Source organism: Galleria mellonella, unplaced genomic scaffold (assembly GCF_026898425.1).
Source record: "Galleria mellonella isolate WM207_F2 unplaced genomic scaffold, CSIRO_AGI_GalMel_v1 utg78, whole genome shotgun sequence".
NCBI lineage: Eukaryota > Metazoa > Arthropoda > Insecta > Lepidoptera > Pyralidae > Galleria > Galleria mellonella.
Window position 1 is genome coordinate 4,493,271 of NW_026442151.1, and position 23,228 is coordinate 4,516,498.

Here is a 23,228-nt window from a genome sequence, read left to right on the forward strand (position 1 = left end):
CATATACCTAATAAAATATAGGCAAGTATTTATTAAGTGGTTAACAGATTGGTGGAAATTCAAGATCTCTGCAATTCAACTAGTCATATCTCATATGGCCGTTACCTAATGAAAGCAAGGACTAAAGCCAGCAAAACCAATATAAATAACTACAATATTAAAGTTCGCAGTCCAATATCTGACTGAACTAACACCATAACAAGTCTAGTTTATACCAACAAGGTACATCTTATATATAAAATTTTCGTGTCACGGTGTTTGTTACCAAACTCCTCCGAAACGGCTTTACCGATTTTTATGAAATTTTGTGTGCATATTTGGTATGTCTGAGAATCAGCCAACATCTATTTTTCATACCCCTCAATGATAAGGGTGACCCTCCCCAAAAATTTTTTTTTACTTTTTTACCAAATTTTCTGTTTTTAATCACGATTTTTATATTCCGCAATAGGGTTGCAAGATGGCGATCCAATATAATAATTGTAGTAGGATACATTTTCATATATAATTCTAAAAATAATGTATATGGTAAAACAACGTTTGCCGAGTCAGCTACTTATCTAATAAAAGTAACGCTAATTCTGGGATTGCTTTATGAAATCTATCTCTATAATAAAAATTTTTATTTAACATCACAACGAATTCTATTCTAAGGACTAATATGAAATAAATTTCTTATAGATTTAGGCCTAAATTATATTTCATTTATAATGATCCATAAAACATTAATTTCGTGAAACTATAAGAGATAAATTTAGGGAAATGGCACATTAAAATTTATATATATTTTTATTGCACTTGAAGGAAAGATACAGCGATTTGTTTAACAACTTAAGCAGCCAACCCAGTGCAGATAGAGAAAAAATAATATAAATCAAACATACACAAATTGTAAATAAATTAATATATATAATAGTAAGTGCATAGTATGTATGTGTATTATTAGTTAAAAAGTGAGATTTCAATCTTTTCTTGAAGGAAGTAATGGAGGGACTATCCTATATGTTAGAAGATAACTTGTTCCACAGTTGCGTAATACAAAATTAGAAAGAATTTCCAAAAAATGAGTCTTACTACTAATGCCAGGTGTGTTCATCACGATGGGCTAAGTGACCTGCCTTTTAATTCTCACTTATCATCCCTCACTGGTGGCCTGCCAGCGTATACCGTTAGCGCAGGCGGGGTTACCATTCCATTGTCATCCATTACAAAAAACTTTGGACTGGACCAAGCAAGCACGCCTGGGACGTGAGGGAAAGAGCAAGATTTCAAACCGGGAGTGGAGATAAGATGGAGAGTTGGGATCATTAAGTATATTATAAAGAGTGGAGAGAATGTGTATATCACATCGAAATCGGAATGGGAGCCATGAAAGCACTTTGTCACATACAAGACACTAACGTCAGCATAGTCCAGAATAGGGATAAGGATAGATTGAGCCAGCATGATTTTGGTTCTGATAGGGAGGAAATATTGAAGTCATTTGAGTGAAACGAGAAATGCATACGCTTACTAATGTCGTTTATATGAGAGGACCAAGAGAAGTTGCTGTATTTATTATCTATTCAAATTTAAATTAAAAGGAGTACTTTTTTATCTATGCCACCAAACTATGAGTGACATAGATAAAGAAGTATCAATTTTCAAATTAAAAAAATTAAATCATTATAGATTATTTTTAGTGACATTTTGTAGACTACTAATCTGTGGTAATTTTGTTTTTGAGATTTTTTGTTTTTGAATGCATATAATTATTTACCTACACGATTTCAATTAATTCTTAAATGAAGTCCATACCACATAAATAATAACAAATAAATCTTAAAGAATATTCATATCTCTTCCTAATGAATGCAGTTATTTGCAAATACTTTATTTAATACTTAGTAAAAAACCTTATATTAAATTACTTAATAGATGGCGTTTCCCCAGCCTAATGCTCAACGAGGTAAATTGATATTTATTTAAATGAAAATATTCTTGTAAAATAAAATTTAACAATATAATGTTTCATTTTGTCTTCAGAACTGACAAATAGAAAGATTTTAGAAGAGTTGCAACTGAAAAAGCAAATGCTATTGAAACAAGGTGCTGTAGCCCCTCTGACTGCCACATCCATATCGCTCACCCAACCGAACCCTGTGAGCCAGTTGCCCATGTGCTCTATACCACCAGTCTCAGCCACAGCTGTAAGTATAGTGTTTTTATAAAGAGACTGGAATTGTATGTGTCCATAGGCTATAATAACCATTTACCATCAGAAGGGATGGATTTTTTTCAGCCTTGTGGTATAAAAAAATCTTAACATGTTTCTAAGGTCAATGGTTAGTTAGTTATTTACTTTATTGTCATTTTTTCCTGTCTGCTTAACCTGCCGATAAAGGAAGGACTTAATAATTTTTCTGCAGTCTTACATTTTCATTGACATAATTAAAGATAGGCAGTGTTGGTTATCAATCTTATCTGGTTACATCATAAAAGTGTATATACCAGGTGTATTATATAGGCTTAACCATATAATATTTGTTATGGTGTTTACTTTCTAAATTTAAGGTCTATATTTTATATTAAATATGTATGTTTTCTGCTGTTCATGTTAACGCTTTTTTGCCTCGTTTTGGCCAATTTTTATATTTGTCATATCTAGTAAACTCTTTCTTGTGCCAATAATTGCCAAGTTACTATAATCAATCCATTAACATCTTACTATTGTGCATAGGTCTCCACATTCAAGAAAATTATTAGCTTTCTATCTTTATGGGTGTTTTTAAATAAACATTTTCTTTCTTATTATTACAATGTTGATTAATGCAATCTTTGGCTATACTATATGCAATCAATATATGTTTGTTGTAGGGTTTTCCACAATTACCTGAAGCAAACATAGTAAACACAAGTCATCGAGCAGCACTGCAGCACGCTAATGCTACATCTTGTGGCTACTTTGTCTCGCAAGACTCATCTTTTGGAAATCAAATTTTACCAGTACTGCCTAGATTTGATAGCAAGTAAATAAAAATAGTAGAATGTCAGCTACAATTAAGCTGAAGACTTTGCAAAGTTACATGCAGGATTTGAAAGGGTTTTCAGAACCAAAAATTGAATTAGAGCAGTATGAGACCCCACCTCATATTGCAGCAATAGCTATTTATACTATACAGGTGAATATACATGTTAAAATATTTTAGTTATTATAACTTATTATAAGTAAAATTTCTGGGACGCCGTTCTGTACATCGAGATTCTCTTTGATCATCATATTTATATGAACAGGTGACATATTATTAAGTTTTAAATCAACCATAAAGTTTTAAATGCACCATGTCCACATCCTAATCTTCAGCATTACATTATAAACATTTTTATAAAAATTAAATCAATATATCTATATACTGTTACCTCAAATCAGAAGTATTTTCAATTGACTTCAAAAAGAAGTGTTCTTAATTGGATTGTACTTTTTTTTATTAACTGTTATCATTTATGTCTCTCTCTTATGTCTCCCATGGGAAAGGAAGGGGTGGCCCACTTTATGTCGAAACCTCAAGACGCGAGTATCATATAGGAATCAGTGATCGCATCTATAATAAGGCATGGGCAGCAACGTCTGTCTAATAATATCACCAAAAACCTAGCTGTGTTTACCTACTCGCCTGCCAAACGTGGCAACTACTGGCCAAACCCGTTTACTGGATAGGCCCATGTTCAGCAGCGAATAGTTAACGGCTAATACAATGATAAATAATAATGGTGATTTTTAGACACAATTTGAAAGTATTGAGGACAAATTAGTCCTAGATGCTGGTTGCGGACCTGGGTCTTTAACTGTTGGAGCGGCATTAATGGGTGCCGCGGCCGTCACTGCAGTTGACATAGACTGTGATGCACTGGAAGTGTTTCGGCACAATGCTGATGAAATGGAAATAACTAATGTTGATGCTGTCCAATGTGATTTTTTGGAATCGAATTTTTGCAGGTATACTTTTTTTGCGAACATGTAATTGAATAATATATAAATTGTTATAATTATTAATGTTACACTACGCTTTATAATTTTATATTTTAGATTAAATAATTATTATGACACAGTCATTATGAATCCACCATTTGGGACAAAAAACAATGCCGGAATTGACATGAAATTTCTTCGTAAAGGACTAGAACTATGCAATGACAGTGTTTACTCACTGCATAAATCTTCAACTAGGTTTGTATTTATTTATAAGTTTTTTCTTGGCATTCATTTGTTGCTGGCTTTATTTAGACTATGCTCAAAAGCGCAAGTGGATATGTTAATCTGTTATTATTAAAAAAAAATAAAAATAACAGTAACTTATATTGCTGCAGGTCACACATACAGAAGAAAATTAAAGAGTGGGGAGTGAAAGGAAATGTGATTGCTGAACTACGTTACGATCTGCCTGCAACATATAAGTTTCATCGACAACAATCCAGAGACATTGCTGTGGATTTGTGGCGAATATATCATCCTCAATCATGATAAATGTAACATTTTAAGAATTTTTAATTATTTAAAACAATATATAAAATTAAAAAATATATTACTGTACACCAATGTGACTTTAATATTTTTGTTGTTGATTTGTGGCAAACACGTCATCTAGAAATCAAGATATTTGGAATATATTTGTAACACTAATGCATGAAAGCAAATAAAGGCAATGCTTTTATGGTGGAATAAGCCTTGATAAGGAAAAACACTCAACTTTAAAAATATTGTGGAGTAATTTTATACTCTTAAAATATTCAGACTTCTTTTATACATATGTGTAATATTATTATACATCCTACCTACATATAGCTTTTTCATTTTCTTAATCTCAAATAATAGTTTTTCAGCGGAAATGCTATTGGATGGGATTTTAGAAAACTTATTATGTATTTATATTTATTGTACATATTTAACTTAATTATTTGTACAAGAGTAATAAAAAATAATTTATGTATAGTATTATTTTTATTTAGTATTATTTATAAATCACAATCAGTCTTGATCATTGCTTAATATTACATTAAATGAGTGAATAAATCAAATCTTAACAGATATACATCAAGTTGATGTATGGCTACTTGTGAAAGCAGCAGCCAGTTAAGGCTAGTGATATAGCATATGTAATATGATGTTTATATGATATCATTATTATAGGCTATTGATTGATTTTTAATATTATATTTGACAATTGCCAACACTATTTGTAACTCTAATCATCGCCAAACTTGATGTTCTGTGCAAGTTTGATTGCACCAGAGTAGTTGATTGTAACGGTGGAGCGTCGCATGTAGTTCTTCCAGGAGTCGGAGCCACACTCGCGGCCTCCGCCGGTCGCTTTCTCGCCACCGAACGCGCCACCCACTTCCGCTCCGTTGGTAGGTATGTTCACATTTACGATACCGCAGTCAGATCCGTGCGGGCCGATCCACTGTGAGTACATAAAATAGTGTTAAAATATACGTTTCATTTAGCATTCATAATATTACAAACGTATGACACGATTTCGTATGATCAGTAGAGCTCATAAGTCGCACTGAACTGTGCTCACATAAAATCTGATTGACCGTCCCAATAAATTTTTGATTGATATAGCCCAAATATGACCACCAACAGTAATTCCTACTAAAAGTTCAAAGGAGAGAAAGAGTTGTTAAACTGTACGGCAGCGAACTATAAAAAGCCGTCTATAAAAAGATACTGTTAGACAGTTTGCTATATTTTTGCTGAAAATTTAAATTGTTATAAAATGTTCTAGTATTTCTCTATATATATTATTTACCTTGAAAACGTCACCCAAATTTTCTGTGAACAGACTTGAGGAGAGTCCTTGTTCAACTTCGTTATTGTATTGTATTCCAGTCTCTAAATCTGGTATTTCGATACAGTACACAATGGGGGCGAAGCATTCGCTCTTCACTAATGGCGAATCGTGGGGCAGGCCTGTTACAATAGTCGGCTCTACAAAGTATCCCTCTCGTTGAATAACCTAAAAATAGAAAAGGTCTTAGAGGCGAAGTATACTGGAGGCTTATCTTTAATGTATGATTTGGGTAAATGAATAGGATGAAATTATACCTATTATCGTAAATATTTATTAAATATGTCTTTTTTATCGCAAGCTGTGTAACAATAATCATAAAAATAAAATCCTTGAATGTGTGCTGTTGATATTTATTCTCACTAAGTATTGTAATCCCAAGTGAAGAAACAAGACAATCATTGCCAATTGGTATTTGTAAATAACACAAAAATGCAATAAGATATTATTTTAATCTGCTACAAGAAATTCACATAATTATATCAACATCTAAGTCCTCCAATAATATAGATTACAGATTGTGTTACCTTTCCTCCAAATTCAATTTTGCCTCCTTGTTTGATCACTTCTGCTACAGTTTTTTTGTATGTTTCTAATGCCGCAGGCGTGTGAAGGGGACCAATAAGAGTCTCCGAAAGCAATGGATCCCCAATTTTGTTAACCACACCCGCGAATGCGGTCTTAAGGCGAGACACCACTTCGGAAAATACCTAGAATTATATATTTTCCTTCAAATTTCACAAAAAAAATATTAATATACAAGTATTTATGTAAATTATTCTAGAATAGGCTCTAGCTGTATTATAAAAAGTAGATAATATATGAAAAGGTTGCTGTATTTAGTAATTTAGATATAATTATCTCTTTTAGAATTATACTAACTTTCTTATGAACAAATAGTCGCCTAGTGGTCGTGCACCGCTGGCCGGCTGTCCCGGCACAAGCAAAGAGAGCAGCATTCAGCAGCAAGTCCAAATTAGCGTCAGAGTTCACTATTATAGCATTGTTGCCGCCAAGCTCCAATAGATGGCGACCGAAGCGCTTCTGTACTTCTACGCCGACCTAGAATAAAGCATCATTTATCCAAATGAAAACCTGGACTCATTACAGAGATATTCATAAAACAAACTAACATTTAAAATGGCAACTAGATAAGGTTTTTAAATTTCTACATTTATTCTATGTCTGTGAGCTCATCCTGAGCATTCGCTCTATAATTTTAGCCTTAACAAAATCCATACTATTAAACATTTTATCTCATTTCCTGTCAGTTAGTGCCATAACGGGCAATACCTAGGCCTTTTCCAAAATTATGGAAAAAGAAAGAACTACGAATATCAAACAAGCTAAGGGCCTATAGGATGTAAATTAAATGGCAACTTATATGAATAATAGGTAATAAGTAACCTAAGGTGTTATGCCACTATACCTGATAATTTTTATAATAATAATTGTAAGAAATCAATAATAGAATATGTAAATATACACCTGTTGTCCTACTGCTGTGCTACCGGTGAAAGAGACCAGTTTCACTCGGTTATCTTTGACCAGTTGTTGTCCAATATCCTTACCACCGACGCACAACGAAGCGATCGCTCCGGGAATGTTGTTCTTCTGCAACACGCTCTCTACTATCTTCGTGACCGCCACAGCTGTTAGCGGAGTTGTATCTGACGGCTTCCAGACACTAACGTCTCCACATACCTAGAAATAAGAAGTATACACCATTTTTCATCTAATGTGCTAATAATAAAGTATAATGCGCTACAGACGCATCTACACGCTTTTGTATATACATAAAATACATTAAAGGGTAGAAATTAACCATACGGTTCGGCTGATAGTAACGGCTATTGTATTCGCCCATAAATGCTTGAAACATCACATACTTGATTGGTGGAAAAAATTAAAAACAACAAACAATGACACAATCTTTCAAGCTCATATCACTCTCTCAAGGTTTTATCTACAGAACATAAATAGAATTGTTTATATACAGCCATATTTTTCTACATATAATTTGATTTAGTAAACGATACGGGTATAACTTTCATCGAAATAGTGCATTAAATAAAATAAAAAAATGCTGATTTAAAAAGACTAAATATGAAAAGGACATATTGTATTATTATATAAATATAAAAAAGCAGATTATAAAGTTACATTAATAAAAATATAGTTATAAGTAAACTTACCATCGCAATAGCACTGTTCCAGCCAAACACGGCGACCGGGAAGTTAAAAGCTGTTATAATGCCAACCAATCCCAGAGGGTTCCACTTTTCTAACAGTACGTGTCCAGGCCGCTCTGATGGGAATATAGTGCCGGGTAGCGTTCGAGATAGACCAAGGGCTAGGTCGCAAACGTGAATATATTCCACTACTTCGCCGATAGCTTCCGGAAGAATTTTGCCTAATGAACATAAAGAAAACAATTAATAAAAACAAATTTCCTTTTAATCCAACAGTATATTTACGGTTTTAAAACAGTATCAGATCATCAGAAACAAAAATATATTAAATAAGGTTGTGTAGTTTAACTAACTTCCGGCTCGAAGGACTAGTTTCCTTTATTATCCTAATATTGTAAATGTGAATGTTTGTAAAAATATTAGATGTTATGTGACCGCAGCAAGCTTAAACAGCTGAACAAAATAAAATGTGGTATCCACATAGATTCCTGGATTAACACATAGTATATTTTTATTCTTATTCATACAAGCAAACACGCGGCATATAGCTAGTACAAAATAGGGAGAGTACATTCAGCTGCAGACAATGAATGCATATTGATTTATCTTACCCATTTCTAAGGAGACGAGCTGTCCTAACGGTTGCAATTTCTCCCTAAGAGCATCTCCTATCTGCCTCACGACCTCCCCCCTGGCTGGTGGAGGCAATTCTGCCCACGAGTGCCATGCTGTCTGTGCTGCTACAGCACACTCCTCGTAATCAGCAGTACTAGCAGCTTGCACCTCGGCTATGACTTTGCCGTGGGCCGGACTGTATGATTGGATTATCTAAAAACGCAAAATAAAATTTTATCTTATATTTATGTGCACTTGACACGTATGGGAATAGAGAGATAGGACCAAAATAATTGTGTATGTATTATGTTCCAACATTATGTACCTACTTTGTTCGAAGTTTTACTTACAAAATAAACTTTTTGCCCGCCACTTCATACACGCGTAAAGTTTAATAGTAGGAAAACCAAAATAGATTAATTTTATAGATAGCTTATCAAGATAAAATATGCATCATATTTTCGGTTAGAACTCAGGAACTGAGTCTCAGAGAACCCGCATCTAATTTTGTCCAGTAGTTTTTTTCAGATGCCGAAACAAACAAACAAAAGTTCTAAAAATCATTGATTTAGTCTCTATTAATCATATTAAGCCCCTCATATTATCTTTAATACCTCCCATGTACAGATATTGTCTAGTTACAATTTTATTACTTATATTAGTAAGATTACATTGAGTCTAATAAACGATAGTTTTTTTTATGCAACTTAGAATGGCAAACAAGTAGACGGCCCACCTGATCGAAAGTGGTAACCGTCGCCTATAGACATAAGCAATACCATGGACATAACAGAGTATACTGTTTCGCCCATGACAAACCCCATGCGTTACCATTCCTGAGGTCTCAGATGTTATTTCTCTGTACCTGTAAATTCACTGCCATATCCCACCCTTCAAACCGAAACATAGCCATGCAAACACAACTACTACACGGTAGAAACACGAATTAGACAGAGATGCCCAAGCAAACGACTTTTGTACAGTCTTCCTCTGGTAAAGGTATAGTGTTACCTAAATACCTAATGTCAGGTATAAAAAGAAAAGATTTGTTTTTTTTTTTTGTTTGGAATGGATAAACACAAAAAAATTATTTAGCCGGTTTTAAAAATTCTATTAACAACTAACATGGACTATATTTTATTAAAAAAAAACGTGCGAAGCCGGGGCGGGTCGCTAGTAATATATATAAATGCATTACATATCGTTACTACTACTAAATTGTTAATAGTTTTCAAATAATTTTTAATAACAAAATCTAAAATATATAAATTTAAAAAAAGAATATGTACTAAATAGGCAGTTTCCTAGATAGTTCGTTAAATAATTTAATACTTACTTGTCCATTGGCTTTCCACTTGCCATTGAATACACCGACATTCTTCTTGTCCAATCCCAACTCCTTCAAAAACGAGTACTTGGGGTCCTCAATGAGGAAAGCAGTTGAAGCGTTACGAGCCATTGACACGTTCAATCGCAAGAATATTCTTTGACACACTATGCGGCTCATCGCACCTACCTACTATCTCTTCAGCTCTTTTACAAACAATAAACTAAGTATATATCGTATAAATATAGTTATATTTATACGATTCTGAAGTAAATATGAACCTTATCTTATTTATGAACAATTAAAGGCAGAGTGGTTTATCTCGCCCGATAAGAAAGGAGTCAGTTGCTGGGTCACTATTATCGTTTATTTTTACTCGTAGGGAATAATCGGTTAGTTTTGTAGTTAATATGCAATAAACAAGTATTTATAGTCATTAAGTTATTTGTAATACTTATTACTTATTGACTACAGAACTAGATAATGATGAACAATTAAATTAAGCACGGAAATATACCTATTTACCCACATTCTTCAGATGAATTCTTTTACGTTTGTTATCTCTAGCCCATTTGGAAAATTATTTTTGCTTATCTGAAAGGATATAAGTACAGATTGGTCACATAGGAATTTTATTAAAATCGGTTCAGTGATTTAGTTTTAAAATCAACATAATGGGGGGGGGGGGGAGGCATTGTAAGTAAAGCGGACTACCAATCCCATTGCTAGCAATATACTTTGTCAGGTCGACCTCCGCGTGGTCCCCCCTGGAAACCATCGTGCTGAATTCCAGGTGAATTCATCACGGTGGGCTACCGGACTTTTCATCCTCACTGGTGCCCCGCAGCGTATACCGTTAGCGCAGGCGGGGTTAGCATTCCATTATCATCCATTAAAAAAAAGCCCGCCTGAATTATAGGTATACACTGAAGGAGCACCGGTAAAGGATGATTGGTGAGGATAAGCTAAGAATAAGCCCCATCATAACAAATTCCACAAGAATTAATCGCAATAGTTTCTAGGGGGAACCGCGTGATGGTCGACCTGACAAGGTGAATTGTTAGCGATGAGGCGGTTAAACCCCATTACTAACAATCTTTTTTCCCCCAATGCATGAAGAGTATCATGAGAATCTAAGTGTAATATGTAAAATCCGAATTTCAAATTGGCACTAATTTATATGTGTAATTGTAACAACTAGTTTCTAATGCCTTAAAACTTTACGGTGGTAAAAACACAGGACAGGTCATCAATAATCAAATAATTAAATAGAATTTGTTAAATATATTAAATTTTACTACTTATACTAAAATAATTTCCATCACATAATTGAACAAAAGCTGCTGTCACTATCAACTTTTCCTTCTTTGATTTCTTTAGCTTTATGAGCAAGGTATGTGTTTTCATCCCTTTTGACCATCCATTCAGGCAATGGTTTTTCCCAATCTGATGGCGGTGATTCTCGTTTCTTCCATGTGTCATTTCTGTAATGTGCTCTTAATCGTTCCAAACGACGTGCTTTCTCACTGCTGATTAGAGCTTCCTGGAACAATTAATCAAAATCTTAATTGTACTTGGAACTCTATGAGCATTATGTAGTTGTGATTGCAGTTCGTAGAATATTATCTATTTTAACAATTTCGGATATCAACAATTATTTATTCTGATGGATAAGGATAGTCATAATTAAAAAAAAAGGAGATCCAAGAGATATATAATAGATCAATAAGGTTAATAGCAGATGGATAAAAGGAAGTAAAATAACAAATAGTTTATTTTATATATGTATAGTATATTCACTCCAGAAATTATTTATATGTTTCACCTTGATGATGATGACATCAGGTGTTAAGTCCTCCCAGTCAGCACTGTATCTTTTGGTATAGGTTTAGGTTTTACCCATTATTGATTACGGCGATATGTGTTATTCCAACCTCAACCAGGAATTAATAAATGAAATGGATTGTTTACTTAATAACAGTATACAGTTCATTTTCGGTCTTCGTTAGTCTGACCATATATCGTCTTACCATTCTGACAAAAATGGCTTCGGATTCGCTTGCGCAAAAATATCAGAGTTCTTTGTAATCTTTTTTCAATTCTTTATGACCCACAGTCTCCTCAGTATCTCAAAAAAAAGATACCAATTCTTAAGTACTACCCACTCTCGAGATCTTTGCTCTATTTCTAAACTATTATTGCATACCCTTACCCACCGATCAAACATCTCTCCTCAATCTTTTACCACCTCAGCCATGAACCTTTGGAATGCACTAATTATTGATATCAAAAAGTCCCTAATCAAATTTTCCTTTAAAAAGTGCCTATAAAGAATTTCAATCTATACTATCATTTAGTTAGTCATGACATATATTTATTACATTAATATGTATTATGTATATTTTTTTTTGATGAATGCAAATGGTATGTTATAACAAACTATTATACCAAATCCGTTCCTTCTATTCTCTCAGAGAAACAAGCCCCGCCTGCTATTTGTTACATTTAGAATGCCTCTTGCAATTCACTTATGAGTTTGTGGTTAAGGGTTTTTTTTATGAGTGAAAATGGTATGATACGCCTGGCGGGCTGGCGGGGCCAGTGAAGGGTGATAGATGAGAATGAAAACAGGCCAGTTAGCCCATCATGATGAATTCATCAGGAATTAACCATGATAGTTTCCAGGGGGAACCGCGAGGGTGTCGACCTGGTTGGGTATATTGCTAGCAATGGGATTCTCAGTCTCCATTACTAACAATCCCTTTCCCCCCTGTATTATGTATAGTTTTTATATATGTATTGTACTGTATTTGATTTATGTCTGTATAATTTTTGTAAGTATATTATTTTATATGTTTGTTTGTTCATTTATCTTAAAATGTATTAATGTTGTTATCTCTAGAATATTTATTTAACTTACAAATTGCTTCTTATACATCAATACACCACCATTTAGTCTTTCTGTTTAGAATAACGGTTGACTGGGGGGAAAGGGATTGTTAGCAATGGAATTTGGCAGCCCCATTGCTAGCAGGTCGACCTCCACATGGTTCTCCCTGGAAACCATCATGAACAATTCTTGTTGAATTCGTCATGATGGGCTAACTAATCTGCTTCATCCTTATCTATCATCCTTCACTGGTGCCCCGCCAGTGTACACCGATAGCGCGGGTGGGGTTACTATTTCATTATCACCCATAAAAAAGAAAACGGTTAACTGATAGAGAATGCCATCAGGCTTTAAGTTCACCCCATAAACATATTTTAATGTATGCAAAAGTATAAATAAACTGTTTTTAAACAAAATGGAAAAACAGTGGTGAAATAATCACATTCTTATTCCATTATAATATGGATCAATAGTATGAATAAAATAGTACCACTAGTTTACTTTTGTCTATGTCAATACTCACAGCAGCCTTTATATCTTTGCTGTCTTCCCATTTACAACAGTTATCATAGTCTTTTTTCCATTGATTACAATCTACTGGCTGGCCATAGACAAAATACTGCTGGAATCGCCCTCTAAAACTTGTACATTCTTTATATTCATCTTTATAGAGATCACATTCTCTTATCTGGAAATAATCAATACATATAATAAAATTGTAACTGGTCACTGTCTGTACATGAAAGATATATAAGAAAAACTATTATAGGGGTGTTTTATAAATGCTTTATTTTAACCTACAACAATGATTTTTAGATGTTCTGTCTGTTTATCTGTACATTTGTGCATGTTAATCTCTGAAACTGCTAAACCGATTTGAATGTGGTTTTCACTAATGTGTTGCAGTTTACTTCACTTAACATTTCGTGTTTGTATTATTTCAATCAGTTCATAAATAAAAAAGTTATATTAATCTAGGGAGTCACATATAAAATGCTATAAAATAATTGATCAGTTGTATTGGCTGAAATTTTATGAAGGTACTAGGTATGTAATTATAAAATAGGATTCATGAAGAATTCCAATGGAAATGATATATGGGAATTACAGTTAGAAACAGGCAACACCACAGGAAATTGCTAGTAAGTCAATAAATAAACTGAAGATATAAGTGAATCAATAACACCCCCTTTAATGAATGATTATTAAAGATTAAAATATAAGTAGACAATCTATCACTATAATCATTTGTATCAAGTATAATTGTATAAGACAGTACAATTATATTTCTGTTTCACTGAAAAGTTGCTTTGTATTTTATTTGTGGTGACAAAAGGTTCTTATATGATTACAAAAATTTATGCAATTTGCACCATTTTAAATATTACAATATTTTAAACATAATTTAAAGTTATGAGTATAAAATAATTAAAAGATAAAAATAAATAAGTAATATAACATATACAATTATTGATTCTAATTATGCTATAGCTGTGAACATACACTACATTGTCAATAACATAGATCATTTATACCTTATTGGAATATGTAATTATAAATAAGGAAACATTTTGTAATCTTTATATATTTAGTACCCTGTAACTTCAAACTATTCATAGTTGTAGTGGTGTGTGTAAACAGTTCTTATATATTTTTTCTGTTCATTTATTTAGTTTCTGCTTAAGTAAATATGTGAAAATAACTTTGTTACATTATGCACCAAGCAATAACAGCTCATCAAATTATGATGATGCAGAAGTTGCAAAAACATATAATAAAAATTAAGGAAAAAATACAGTACAAGCATCGTAAATTTACAAACCATCCATTTATCTTCCAAATTAATTTCTACATTAGTGTTCTCACATGATTCTGTAGCCGCAGTGACTTCTTGAGAAATATTATTGTCTTTAATTTCTGACATAGTTACAGGTGATAAAGAGGCTTTATTATTATAAAGTAATTATATATTTGAGCTATTTGATTTGTTTGTACAGAACTTAGATTAAAAATATATAGGAACATTACATAACCTATTATTCAATTATTGTTTATAGATATTAAATTATTCAACTCATAGAATAGTACTTAAAAACAGACTCTAGACAGGTTTAATTCATAGCATATTTACTTGATCAGAGGAATAAAAAAATTAAAAAAGACTTTGTTAAAACCTAATAATAATAAATATGTATCAGACCCATAAGGCCTAAAATCAAATTCGAAAGTAAAAATCTAAACAAAGAAATGTCAATGTCAAAGTGACATCTTTGCTGTTGTCAAAATTTCTGTTTAATTATTAATTTAATATTAGATATGCTCTTGAAAAAGGACTGTATATTTTACGAAATAATAAGACGGTCGCTGCTAGCGGTAGAGAAAAATGTAATAACTGAATAATGCCATTGTTAGATATCGAAAAACAAAATAAAAATATAAAATTTAAAAATATACTCTAAAAAGGTGCGTTCAGCACATGCTCCCCTCTTAAACAGATGGGAACAACCCTTTTAACAAGTCTACGAATTACACCTGCTTGGGTATCGATGTCTACAACCCGTGTCACGCCGTCCCTACCCGGGTACAAAATCGTAGCTAGGCCTTTAAGCCTCTTGGTAAAGTTCCGTCCACGACTACGACAACGTCTCCAACTAAAATTTGAGGATAAGTAGTCCTACAAATCTTCGTGATGATAGAGTGGGTAAATACTCTATAATCCAACGCTTACAAAAGTGATCAGCTATCCGCAGTGCTCTTTTCCAACCAGTGCACATGTCACTGTCGATGTCGACCTGAGGAGTAGCCCAATATAAAGTGAGATGGTGTCAGGGCTTCAGGATATTGTGGATAGCATGCAACGTGCGTTAGAGGCCGTGAATTAACCAGTGCTTCTGTCTCACAAAGTAAGGTAGTGAATATTTTATCGATGGGCGATCTTGTATTGTTGCCTAAAGTTACTTTTAATGCTGTCTTTACAGACTTAACAAGCCGTTCCATAATCCTCCAATGAAAGGAGCTGATGAAGGGATGAATTTCCATTTGATCATTTCACCCGCAGCAAAATCAGCAAAGGATTAGCGGCTCCATTGCTTGCAATATCTCCTGTTAGGTTGACCTCTACTCGGTTAAACCTGAAAACCGTTGCAATTAATTATTATAAATTCGTCACACTGCGGTAAATGGCCTGCTTTATCTTTACCTGTCTATTTGCTAATGCTACTATAATTTTTCTTCAAATTATTAATCTATGTAAGTACCTATTTTATTCTATAATAAAATGTCAATGACAGCTTGAAGAGAGACATGACATCAGCATCTACCTATTACAAATCAGACAGACAAGACATGTATATTTTCCTCTATGATCTGTGTCACAGATACAATTCTAGAAACAAAGTAAAAAGTTTAACTAAATGTAAACAATTTGAATACGATGTTACCGATCTTTGAACTTTGTGATTATTAAATAGTGATAATGTACATAAATTATCCAACCATAGTGAAAAGATAAATATTTAATTAGAGTGCGAAGTATATCACAGTAGAGCTTAAAACGTATGATCTGTAAATTTCATTCTGATACAGTGTAAATTGGAAAACATTATACAAATTAGCGTTTAAGACAACCTTTGATAAAAATGTCTTTAAATAAATTAGTCGGAGGTGACTGTGGGGGAGACAATTCTCTTGTTCAGTTATCAAACATTGTGAGTCGAGATGCATCCATCGCCCAGCCACTTACGCAGGCCGACAGGTTTGTCCAAGAATTTATGGGTCAAAATTCTCAAATTCCCCAAACATTTAACATGAATTCTTTACTTAATAATATCCCTGAGGTGGATAAGAATGTAAACAAAAATACACATATTCCTGTAAACAATCAAATCCAAACTATTGCCCCTCAAGCAAATATGTCATGGTTGCCTGGACCTTCAACTTCTTATATGCCACAACAACCCTTGTTTAGGTCTTTTCATATGCAGCAACCTTTAATGCATTCTAAACCCATTAGTAATGTTCAAATTGAATATATGAGTGAAGAGGATGCAATCAATGCTACAGACAATGATGTCCGTGCTAAAGCTCAAGAATATGTTGAAAGTGTTAAAGATGATGATGAATTAGCTTATAATCAGTTTATGTCGTTTATGAAAAAAGTAAGTGCAGGGGAATTAAATTTGGGGAACACTGTAGATAATGACCAAAGAAAATTAAGTAAAGATGAAATTTTAGATGAAATGCAAGAAAAATATAAAGATGAGTGGGCCAAATTAAGTGATGTTGGAGATTATTGGAATACAGAAGAAGCTAATGGAATTTCACAAGAATATAGCTTTACTGAAGGAAATATTATGTTAGAGAATAAAAGTGCTCTTGAAATTGGTAAAGAAAAATTAAAAATGGGTGATATCCCTGGAGCAGTCTTATGTTTTGAAGCTGCAGCACAACAGAATCCTAGCTCTGCTGAAGCTTGGTTCTTATTGGGGACTTCACAAGCTGAAAATGAACAGGACCCTGCTGCAATTACAGCATTAAAGAAGTCACTGGAAATAGACCCTACTCAGTTAGAAGCTTACATTACATTGGCTGCAGCTTATACAAATGAAAATATGCCCAAATTTGCATTTTTGTCACTGTTGAACTGGTTAAAAGCAAGTCCTAAGTATAATGACTTATTCCCTCATGATATAGATCCTAAAACATTAGATTTAAAATCTTTAGAAGCTCATGTGAAGTCATTGTACATAAGAGCTGCTCAGTTAAATCCATCCCAAATTGACCCAGATGTTCAGAATGCATTAGGAGTTGTGTTCAATATTACTCATGAACATGACAAAGCTGTAGATTGTTTTAAATCAGCTTTGATGGTAGCTAGTGATGATCCAAAATTATGGAACAGACTGGGAGCCACATTAGCAAATAGTGAGAAATCTGAAGAAGCAGTTGATGCTTATCAACAAGCTTTGAATTTAGAGCCTGGCTTCATTAGGGCTCGATATAATGTGGGTATTACTTGTATGAACTTGGGAGCTCATAGACAAGCAGCGGAACATTTTCTCGTAGCTTTAAATCAGCAATATAAATCAAAGAATATGCATTCAGACTCATTAAATATAGATACTAGTTCATCAACAATATGGACAACTCTACGGATGGTTTGTTCTTTTATGGGAGAGCATGAAGTTGCAAAGTTGGTTGATGAACGGAATCTAACAGAGCTCAATAAATTTTTTGAAACAGAATAACCTTTTTTAGGTATCTAAAAATATAGTGTATTATATGATATTAAACAATGACATGTTTTGTTTGTCATCATCCCTGTATGGTATCTTAAAGCAATAAATGTCATCTAACTATCTGTTGTCAGTTAAAAATTTGTTTACAGTAAATTTCAATTGACAAATATCGATAAAAAATATTATCCACATTCTTTAACATGTATATTCTATCTGTTGATTATTTAGTATGCAAAGTAAATTGCAAGTGTTTTTAAACAATTTACAAATGAGTGCACATATTATTCTATTTCTAGAAGTGTTATTTATATATAAAATTATGAACAATTTTAGATATGATAATAATCAACTGTATAGACAATACAAATTTGCAATTTGTTTAAGCTCCATGAAAAGAATATCTGATAATTAGTGTACATTATTTAAAATATAATTATTAATATTATCAAAATATTATTAAGTCACACAAAAAATTTAGAAATGTGATTTTTATAATTTTAATATTTCATTATTTAAGTGGGTCTTGTAATTAACATAGCACTCATATATTTTATTGGGTAGGTGTGATTAGTTAAATCGAATGGGTACTATTGGTCATTGTTGGTATTAATGTTTATTAGCATATTTGTAGATTTGAATGTATTTTTCAAGAGATTGGTTAGAATATAATAATAATTGACAATAAAAAAATATTTTTAATAATTAATTTCTTTTTTATTTTGAATCCTTATTTATATTACTATGAAGAAAACTACAATTGTTATCTGTCAGAGGGCAGCCCTGTGGATGATTATTATAAAACCAACAAGGCTTCTGGTGTATTTTTATATTGGCTTGTTTACTTTTATTGGGTTTGATAGCGTGTTTCACATCATCAATTGTTTTAGGATATCTTAATTGAACTTTACCATTCTGCACTTTAAAGATATGATGATTATTTTTTAACAATGTTTGAAGTCCACCACATTCTGATTTCATGTGTTTTAGTTTATCCGGAGGTAGTATTGAAACCAATTCATTTATATCTACCAATTTACCAGGACACCAGCTATTGCTCAAGTCTGCATCTTTAAGAAGATAGGCTGTAATACAATTTATAACAAACTGTACAATAGATTTATCAATTTGAGTACAGTTTTTCACTCTTTCTGTTTGTTGTCTAGGCTTGAAATCTTTTAACCAAATATTTGCATTTTTATCTGATGTAGGAGGTAATATATCCTCCTGATTAATTATTTTTTGTATTAATCCACAATAATTATCATAGTCTTCTAGAGGATATGTTCTTTCTTTCCCTATTAAACAAATTCTTTTTGTACTTGGTATTTTAAGCCTGTCCATATTAACTTTAAATCCACAGTTTTCACTTAATTTTTTAATATACTCTAAATATTCTGAATATTGACTTTTAGAAGAATTTTGTCTTTGGTATTTACTACCATCAAAATTATAGGCACAACAAGGCAGGAGAAAGAAATTACACTTGTAGGAACTTCTTGCTGCTATAACAGGAATCCATGGAGTAAGTTCATCAGAATGATTGCCAATTATCCAATTTGTGTTTGGAAATAAGTTGGAATCTGAAGGTACAATAGTTCTTTCCTGAAATAAATTAAGAATTAATTTGTTATTATAAATAAATATAGAGTAAAAATATTTTGACAAACAAACCATAAGGATCTGGCTGTTTTATACTCACTTCTAATTTTATGTTATTTGTATACATATCCCAAATTTGTCTTTTTCGTACATCAATACCAACTCCATAGTATCCTTCACTAGTTAAAATATAAACTAATAAACCATTACCACAACCTAGATCAACAAATGTGGGTTTATTTGAATGAGCATTCTGTATATTCTCCCAAAGTAATAATATGTAAGTAGCTATGGCAACATCTTCATATACAAATTTAGATGGGTCAGTACACTCTGGCCAAATCTGAAACAAATGTCAACTTATAAGTAATATTAACAACACATTAAATAATTAAAAATATGACAACTATATTATTACTTTAACCATCTCCTTGCCATATTTTAATTTCAATGTGTTATATTTTTTATAATATTCATCTTCTGGAACTAAAGCTAAACTTTCAGTGCAGATATGTTGTCTTTTAGAGTCGTTTGACGATTTTTCACCCCACTTTACAAATTGCGGTAAAACAGAATTTAAAAGCCACTGATATGATTTTGAAGCACTATCTGAAACAATATTTTTTTTTGCAATCAGTATAAATTTTATTAACTGTAATATGTATATATATAAATAAATAAAATTAATACCTTACCACAAATACTTTTTAATATAATATAATTATTTTTCAGTTGCAGTATGAATGTAAATTCAGGACATATATTTTGATTTACTTCAACAGGGGTGACATTATAAAATGTAACAGATTCTTCATACTTATTAATACAAATAACTTGGTAAGCACGATGTGAAGTATAACTCTTCGGTAGCAGTTCCAAAAGTAATATTGATAAGTTTTTACAAGCTTTTATTCCAAAATCAGTACATAATACAACACCTAACTCTTTCAGTAAATCCATTTTATAGGAGTCGCTATCAGTTCTGTCGCAGTCGAATAAACTACATTTTAGCGGTAACTTCCAATTAGGATTAATAGGTTTACAGTAACATTTAAATATTAACTTACAACCCCACAATCTTTTGTTGATAACATTAGGTTTTGTTATCAATATGTTTACTGAATCCCAAAAAGAAGACGATGACATTAATGTATGAAATGAATAGTACTGATTCATATTTTTTTATAAATATTCTGACACAACAGTAGATATAATTTTTTTTAATAAATATAATATTGAAATATAATAATTTTATATGGTGTTTAAAATGTAAATAGCCACAGATTACAGAGACTGTCACAGATTATGTACACAGATCAGAGACACTATCTCCCCTTATTCATACATCTTAGGAAACAACCAACGTTAGATAAATAATTTGCTTCGATGGATTGTTAAAAGGCGATGTTTTATATGTCTATCACTTTTTAACACATTGGTAACTGCGTAACATAACGAGCAACACTATATGAATTTTTGCGTTCCATCTACTCAATTTCAAATTTCAAAATCTTTGCTCAGTCACACACCCCAAATCTTTGCATCCACCTATAGTTTCTCTAATTTATGGTCATCATCAACTGTCAATATGACAATCTTGACTTGGGTAGGGATAAAAAATAGAAAACTTATTATTGCAAATGTTTAGGTTTTCTTCATTATTTTGTATTGACTATTTTAAATATTTGTTGAACTCAATAAAGTTTTATGTGATAGATGCTAATTCTGAAACACATAATATTAAAAAAATACTTAGACTTATGTAGGTAATGTCATACACTGAGCTAGAGCATGGTTATCAAGGTTTGCGGCAAGCCCGTCAGCCACAATTTTACGTTGGTGAAGACGGTAATCTTGTCCCAATAAGATCACCGGTAAGCATCTGAAAATTAGACTTTAATATATCTACTGTTACTTAAAATACAGTAATATTATTAATGCAGTAACATGAAAGTATCTCTAATCATTGTTCTAAAAAAAAATATAAATATATGGATATTGCGTTATTATTTTTTTATAATATAATTAAAACGTCAATTTGCATGTGAAACAGTATCATTAAAAACTCTATACGGACATAATCTGTTCAAGGCCTTATTATCTCATGGTTAATCCAAATATATTATCCAAACATTATCTCACTCACTGGAGTATTAAACAGGGCACTGATCTTATGCTCAAAGTAGATGGACGATTTACTAAGCTCTCTTTGCAATTGTATATAATAGTTATGACACCATTAGCTTGTGTTGTTTGCACATTTTATGTATGTATATACATAAGCATATGAAAGTTATTTATAGCTACAACTGTTGTTCTCACAATGACAAGTCAGGTAATGTAATATGTTAATACATGTCATGTTTATCTCAGTTATTAAGTGGTTGGATTATTAACCAATCATAGCAAGTTTGTTAATATTTGTTATCAGAAAATTTTCTAATCACATTTAAAGTAACAGTTGATAGTGTGTTTCAATGGAGTGGCAATGGCTTAAAGACTGGTGGCGTTTGAAAAGATGGAGAAATAACAAAAAGAAGGAGCAGAGTGATGATGAGCTTTGTTATTGTGATGATTGTTTACCTGATGTGAGATATGAATTTAGATTGAACTATAGTTGGTTATATAAATTGAATCCCTAAGAAACTTGTGTAAAAAAATTCCAAATAATAAGTAATCATTTAGGAATTTGATTGTAATTAAGTATATGATGCTATTAATGTTATATAAAGCATTACCTATGCTTTACACATGAAAGTGTCATGTAATTAGTTTTTTTATAGATGAATACATTATACTTATTTTCTACTTTATAACCTAATTCTCTATAACTACTGATTGATATAAGTTAAAACTGATTTTCATATAACAAAATGAGTATTTTGTGTTTAAAAATAATATTGGTTTATTTATTATTAATAATTGTCAGGGCGAATTGGAGCTGTGTGAGTCCATAGACCCCCATTGCGATGGTGGGGGCAAGAAAGTGGTGGTCGGCGTATGCGCCATGGCCAAGAAGTCGCAGTCGAAGCCCATGAAGGAGATCCTTACTAGGCTTGATGAGTTCGAGTATATAAAGATGCTTGTCTTCCCTGAGGAGGTTATCCTTAAGGTTCTCTCAAATGTCTAACCTCAGCAGTGGAACAAAATAAATGGTTTTCAGAGCTTGTATAAATTGATACTTGAATTTATGACATTGCCTAAGCTTTGCAATTTATCATTATTTTGTTTTACAAATAATTGAAATACCTATTTTTAAGTTATTATGTAATGAAAGTATTATATAACTATTCAACTGTCATTTTAGACTTTATTAATAAATTATGTAAATTATATGTTTATGTAGCTTAGATATATTGACAAATAAGTTAATATTGCCAATTTAGTATTTATATATTTATAATATATTTGTTATCTATTTTAGATAAGAATGCATTTTTGGTATCTTTTTAGTTTTATACATTATTTTGTTTCACAGTTTTATAAATGCATTTTTCCATTACTAACACATTCTACTCATTATAGTTTCACATAATG

The 23,228-nt window shown here is 32.1% G+C and overlaps 7 protein-coding genes across 14 annotated transcripts in view; 4 read left to right on the forward strand and 3 right to left on the reverse strand.

Moving 5' to 3' along the window:
* The first annotated feature begins 1,692 nt into the window (after positions 1–1,692).
* Positions 1,693–3,012, forward strand: LOC128202197 (SOSS complex subunit C homolog B). The gene is made up of 3 exons (XM_052901596.1): positions 1,693–1,948; positions 2,026–2,189; positions 2,857–3,012. Exons 1-3 carry the CDS (start codon positions 1,918–1,920, stop codon positions 3,010–3,012), a joined length of 351 nt encoding a protein of 116 aa, XP_052757556.1. The 5' UTR covers positions 1,693–1,917.
* Positions 3,013–3,026: 14 nt separating this feature from the next.
* Positions 3,027–4,581, forward strand: LOC113517219 (rRNA N6-adenosine-methyltransferase METTL5). Its single transcript, XM_026901814.3, has 4 exons — positions 3,027–3,161; positions 3,762–3,976; positions 4,067–4,207; positions 4,348–4,581. Exons 1-4 carry the CDS (start codon positions 3,027–3,029, stop codon positions 4,499–4,501), a joined length of 645 nt encoding a protein of 214 aa, XP_026757615.2. The 3' UTR covers positions 4,502–4,581.
* A 378-nt stretch (positions 4,582–4,959) lies between these two features.
* On the reverse strand, positions 4,960–10,196 carry LOC113517218 (putative aldehyde dehydrogenase family 7 member A1 homolog). The gene is made up of 8 exons (XM_026901812.3): positions 9,975–10,196; positions 8,635–8,851; positions 8,027–8,244; positions 7,320–7,535; positions 6,714–6,893; positions 6,359–6,541; positions 5,793–5,999; positions 4,960–5,441 (listed from the first exon to the last, which is right to left on the reverse strand). The coding sequence occupies exons 1-8, from the start codon at positions 10,143–10,145 to the stop codon at positions 5,223–5,225; spliced, it is 1,611 nt and encodes a 536-aa protein (XP_026757613.1). The 5' UTR covers positions 10,146–10,196; the 3' UTR covers positions 4,960–5,222.
* Positions 10,197–11,234: 1,038 nt separating this feature from the next.
* On the reverse strand, positions 11,235–15,082 carry LOC113517552 (UPF0545 protein C22orf39 homolog). The gene is made up of 3 exons (XM_026902256.3): positions 14,678–15,082; positions 13,379–13,543; positions 11,235–11,508 (listed from the first exon to the last, which is right to left on the reverse strand). The coding sequence occupies exons 1-3, from the start codon at positions 14,777–14,779 to the stop codon at positions 11,287–11,289; spliced, it is 489 nt and encodes a 162-aa protein (XP_026758057.1). The 5' UTR covers positions 14,780–15,082; the 3' UTR covers positions 11,235–11,286.
* Positions 15,083–15,469: 387 nt separating this feature from the next.
* LOC113517238 (probable tRNA (uracil-O(2)-)-methyltransferase) lies at positions 15,470–21,284 on the reverse strand. Of its 2 annotated transcripts, XM_052901594.1 has the most exons (5): positions 20,387–21,284; positions 20,110–20,300; positions 19,792–20,034; positions 19,574–19,694; positions 15,470–15,986 (listed from the first exon to the last, which is right to left on the reverse strand). In XM_052901594.1, exons 1-5 carry the CDS (start codon positions 20,865–20,867, stop codon positions 15,973–15,975), a joined length of 1,050 nt encoding a protein of 349 aa, XP_052757554.1. In that variant the 5' UTR covers positions 20,868–21,284; the 3' UTR covers positions 15,470–15,972. The 2 variants fall into 2 exon arrangements, with proteins under 2 accessions (XP_052757554.1, XP_026757655.2); XM_026901854.3 differs by lacking the exon at positions 15,470–15,986 and having other exon boundaries at positions 18,771–19,694.
* LOC113517239 (peroxisomal targeting signal 1 receptor) lies at positions 16,188–18,798 on the forward strand. Its single transcript, XM_026901855.3, has one exon. The coding sequence runs from the start codon at positions 16,494–16,496 to the stop codon at positions 18,099–18,101; it is 1,608 nt and encodes a 535-aa protein (XP_026757656.2). The 5' UTR covers positions 16,188–16,493; the 3' UTR covers positions 18,102–18,798.
* Positions 21,285–21,424: 140 nt separating the features above from the next.
* LOC113517236 (inositol hexakisphosphate and diphosphoinositol-pentakisphosphate kinase) overlaps positions 21,425–23,228 on the forward strand; it is a 29,318-nt gene continuing 27,514 nt past the window's right edge. For 2 of the 7 annotated variants that reach the window (XM_031912385.2, XM_031912386.2), the window contains exons 1-2: positions 22,033–22,279; positions 22,621–22,803. In XM_031912385.2, coding sequence (XP_031768245.1) covers positions 22,169–22,279; positions 22,621–22,803 — 294 coding nt within the window. In that variant the 5' untranslated portion in view covers positions 22,033–22,168. Of the gene's footprint in view, positions 21,566–22,032; positions 22,280–22,620; positions 22,804–23,228 lie in introns of those variants that run through there. The other 5 variants (XM_031912383.2, XM_031912384.2, XM_031912381.2 and 2 more) reach the window with 4 other exon arrangements.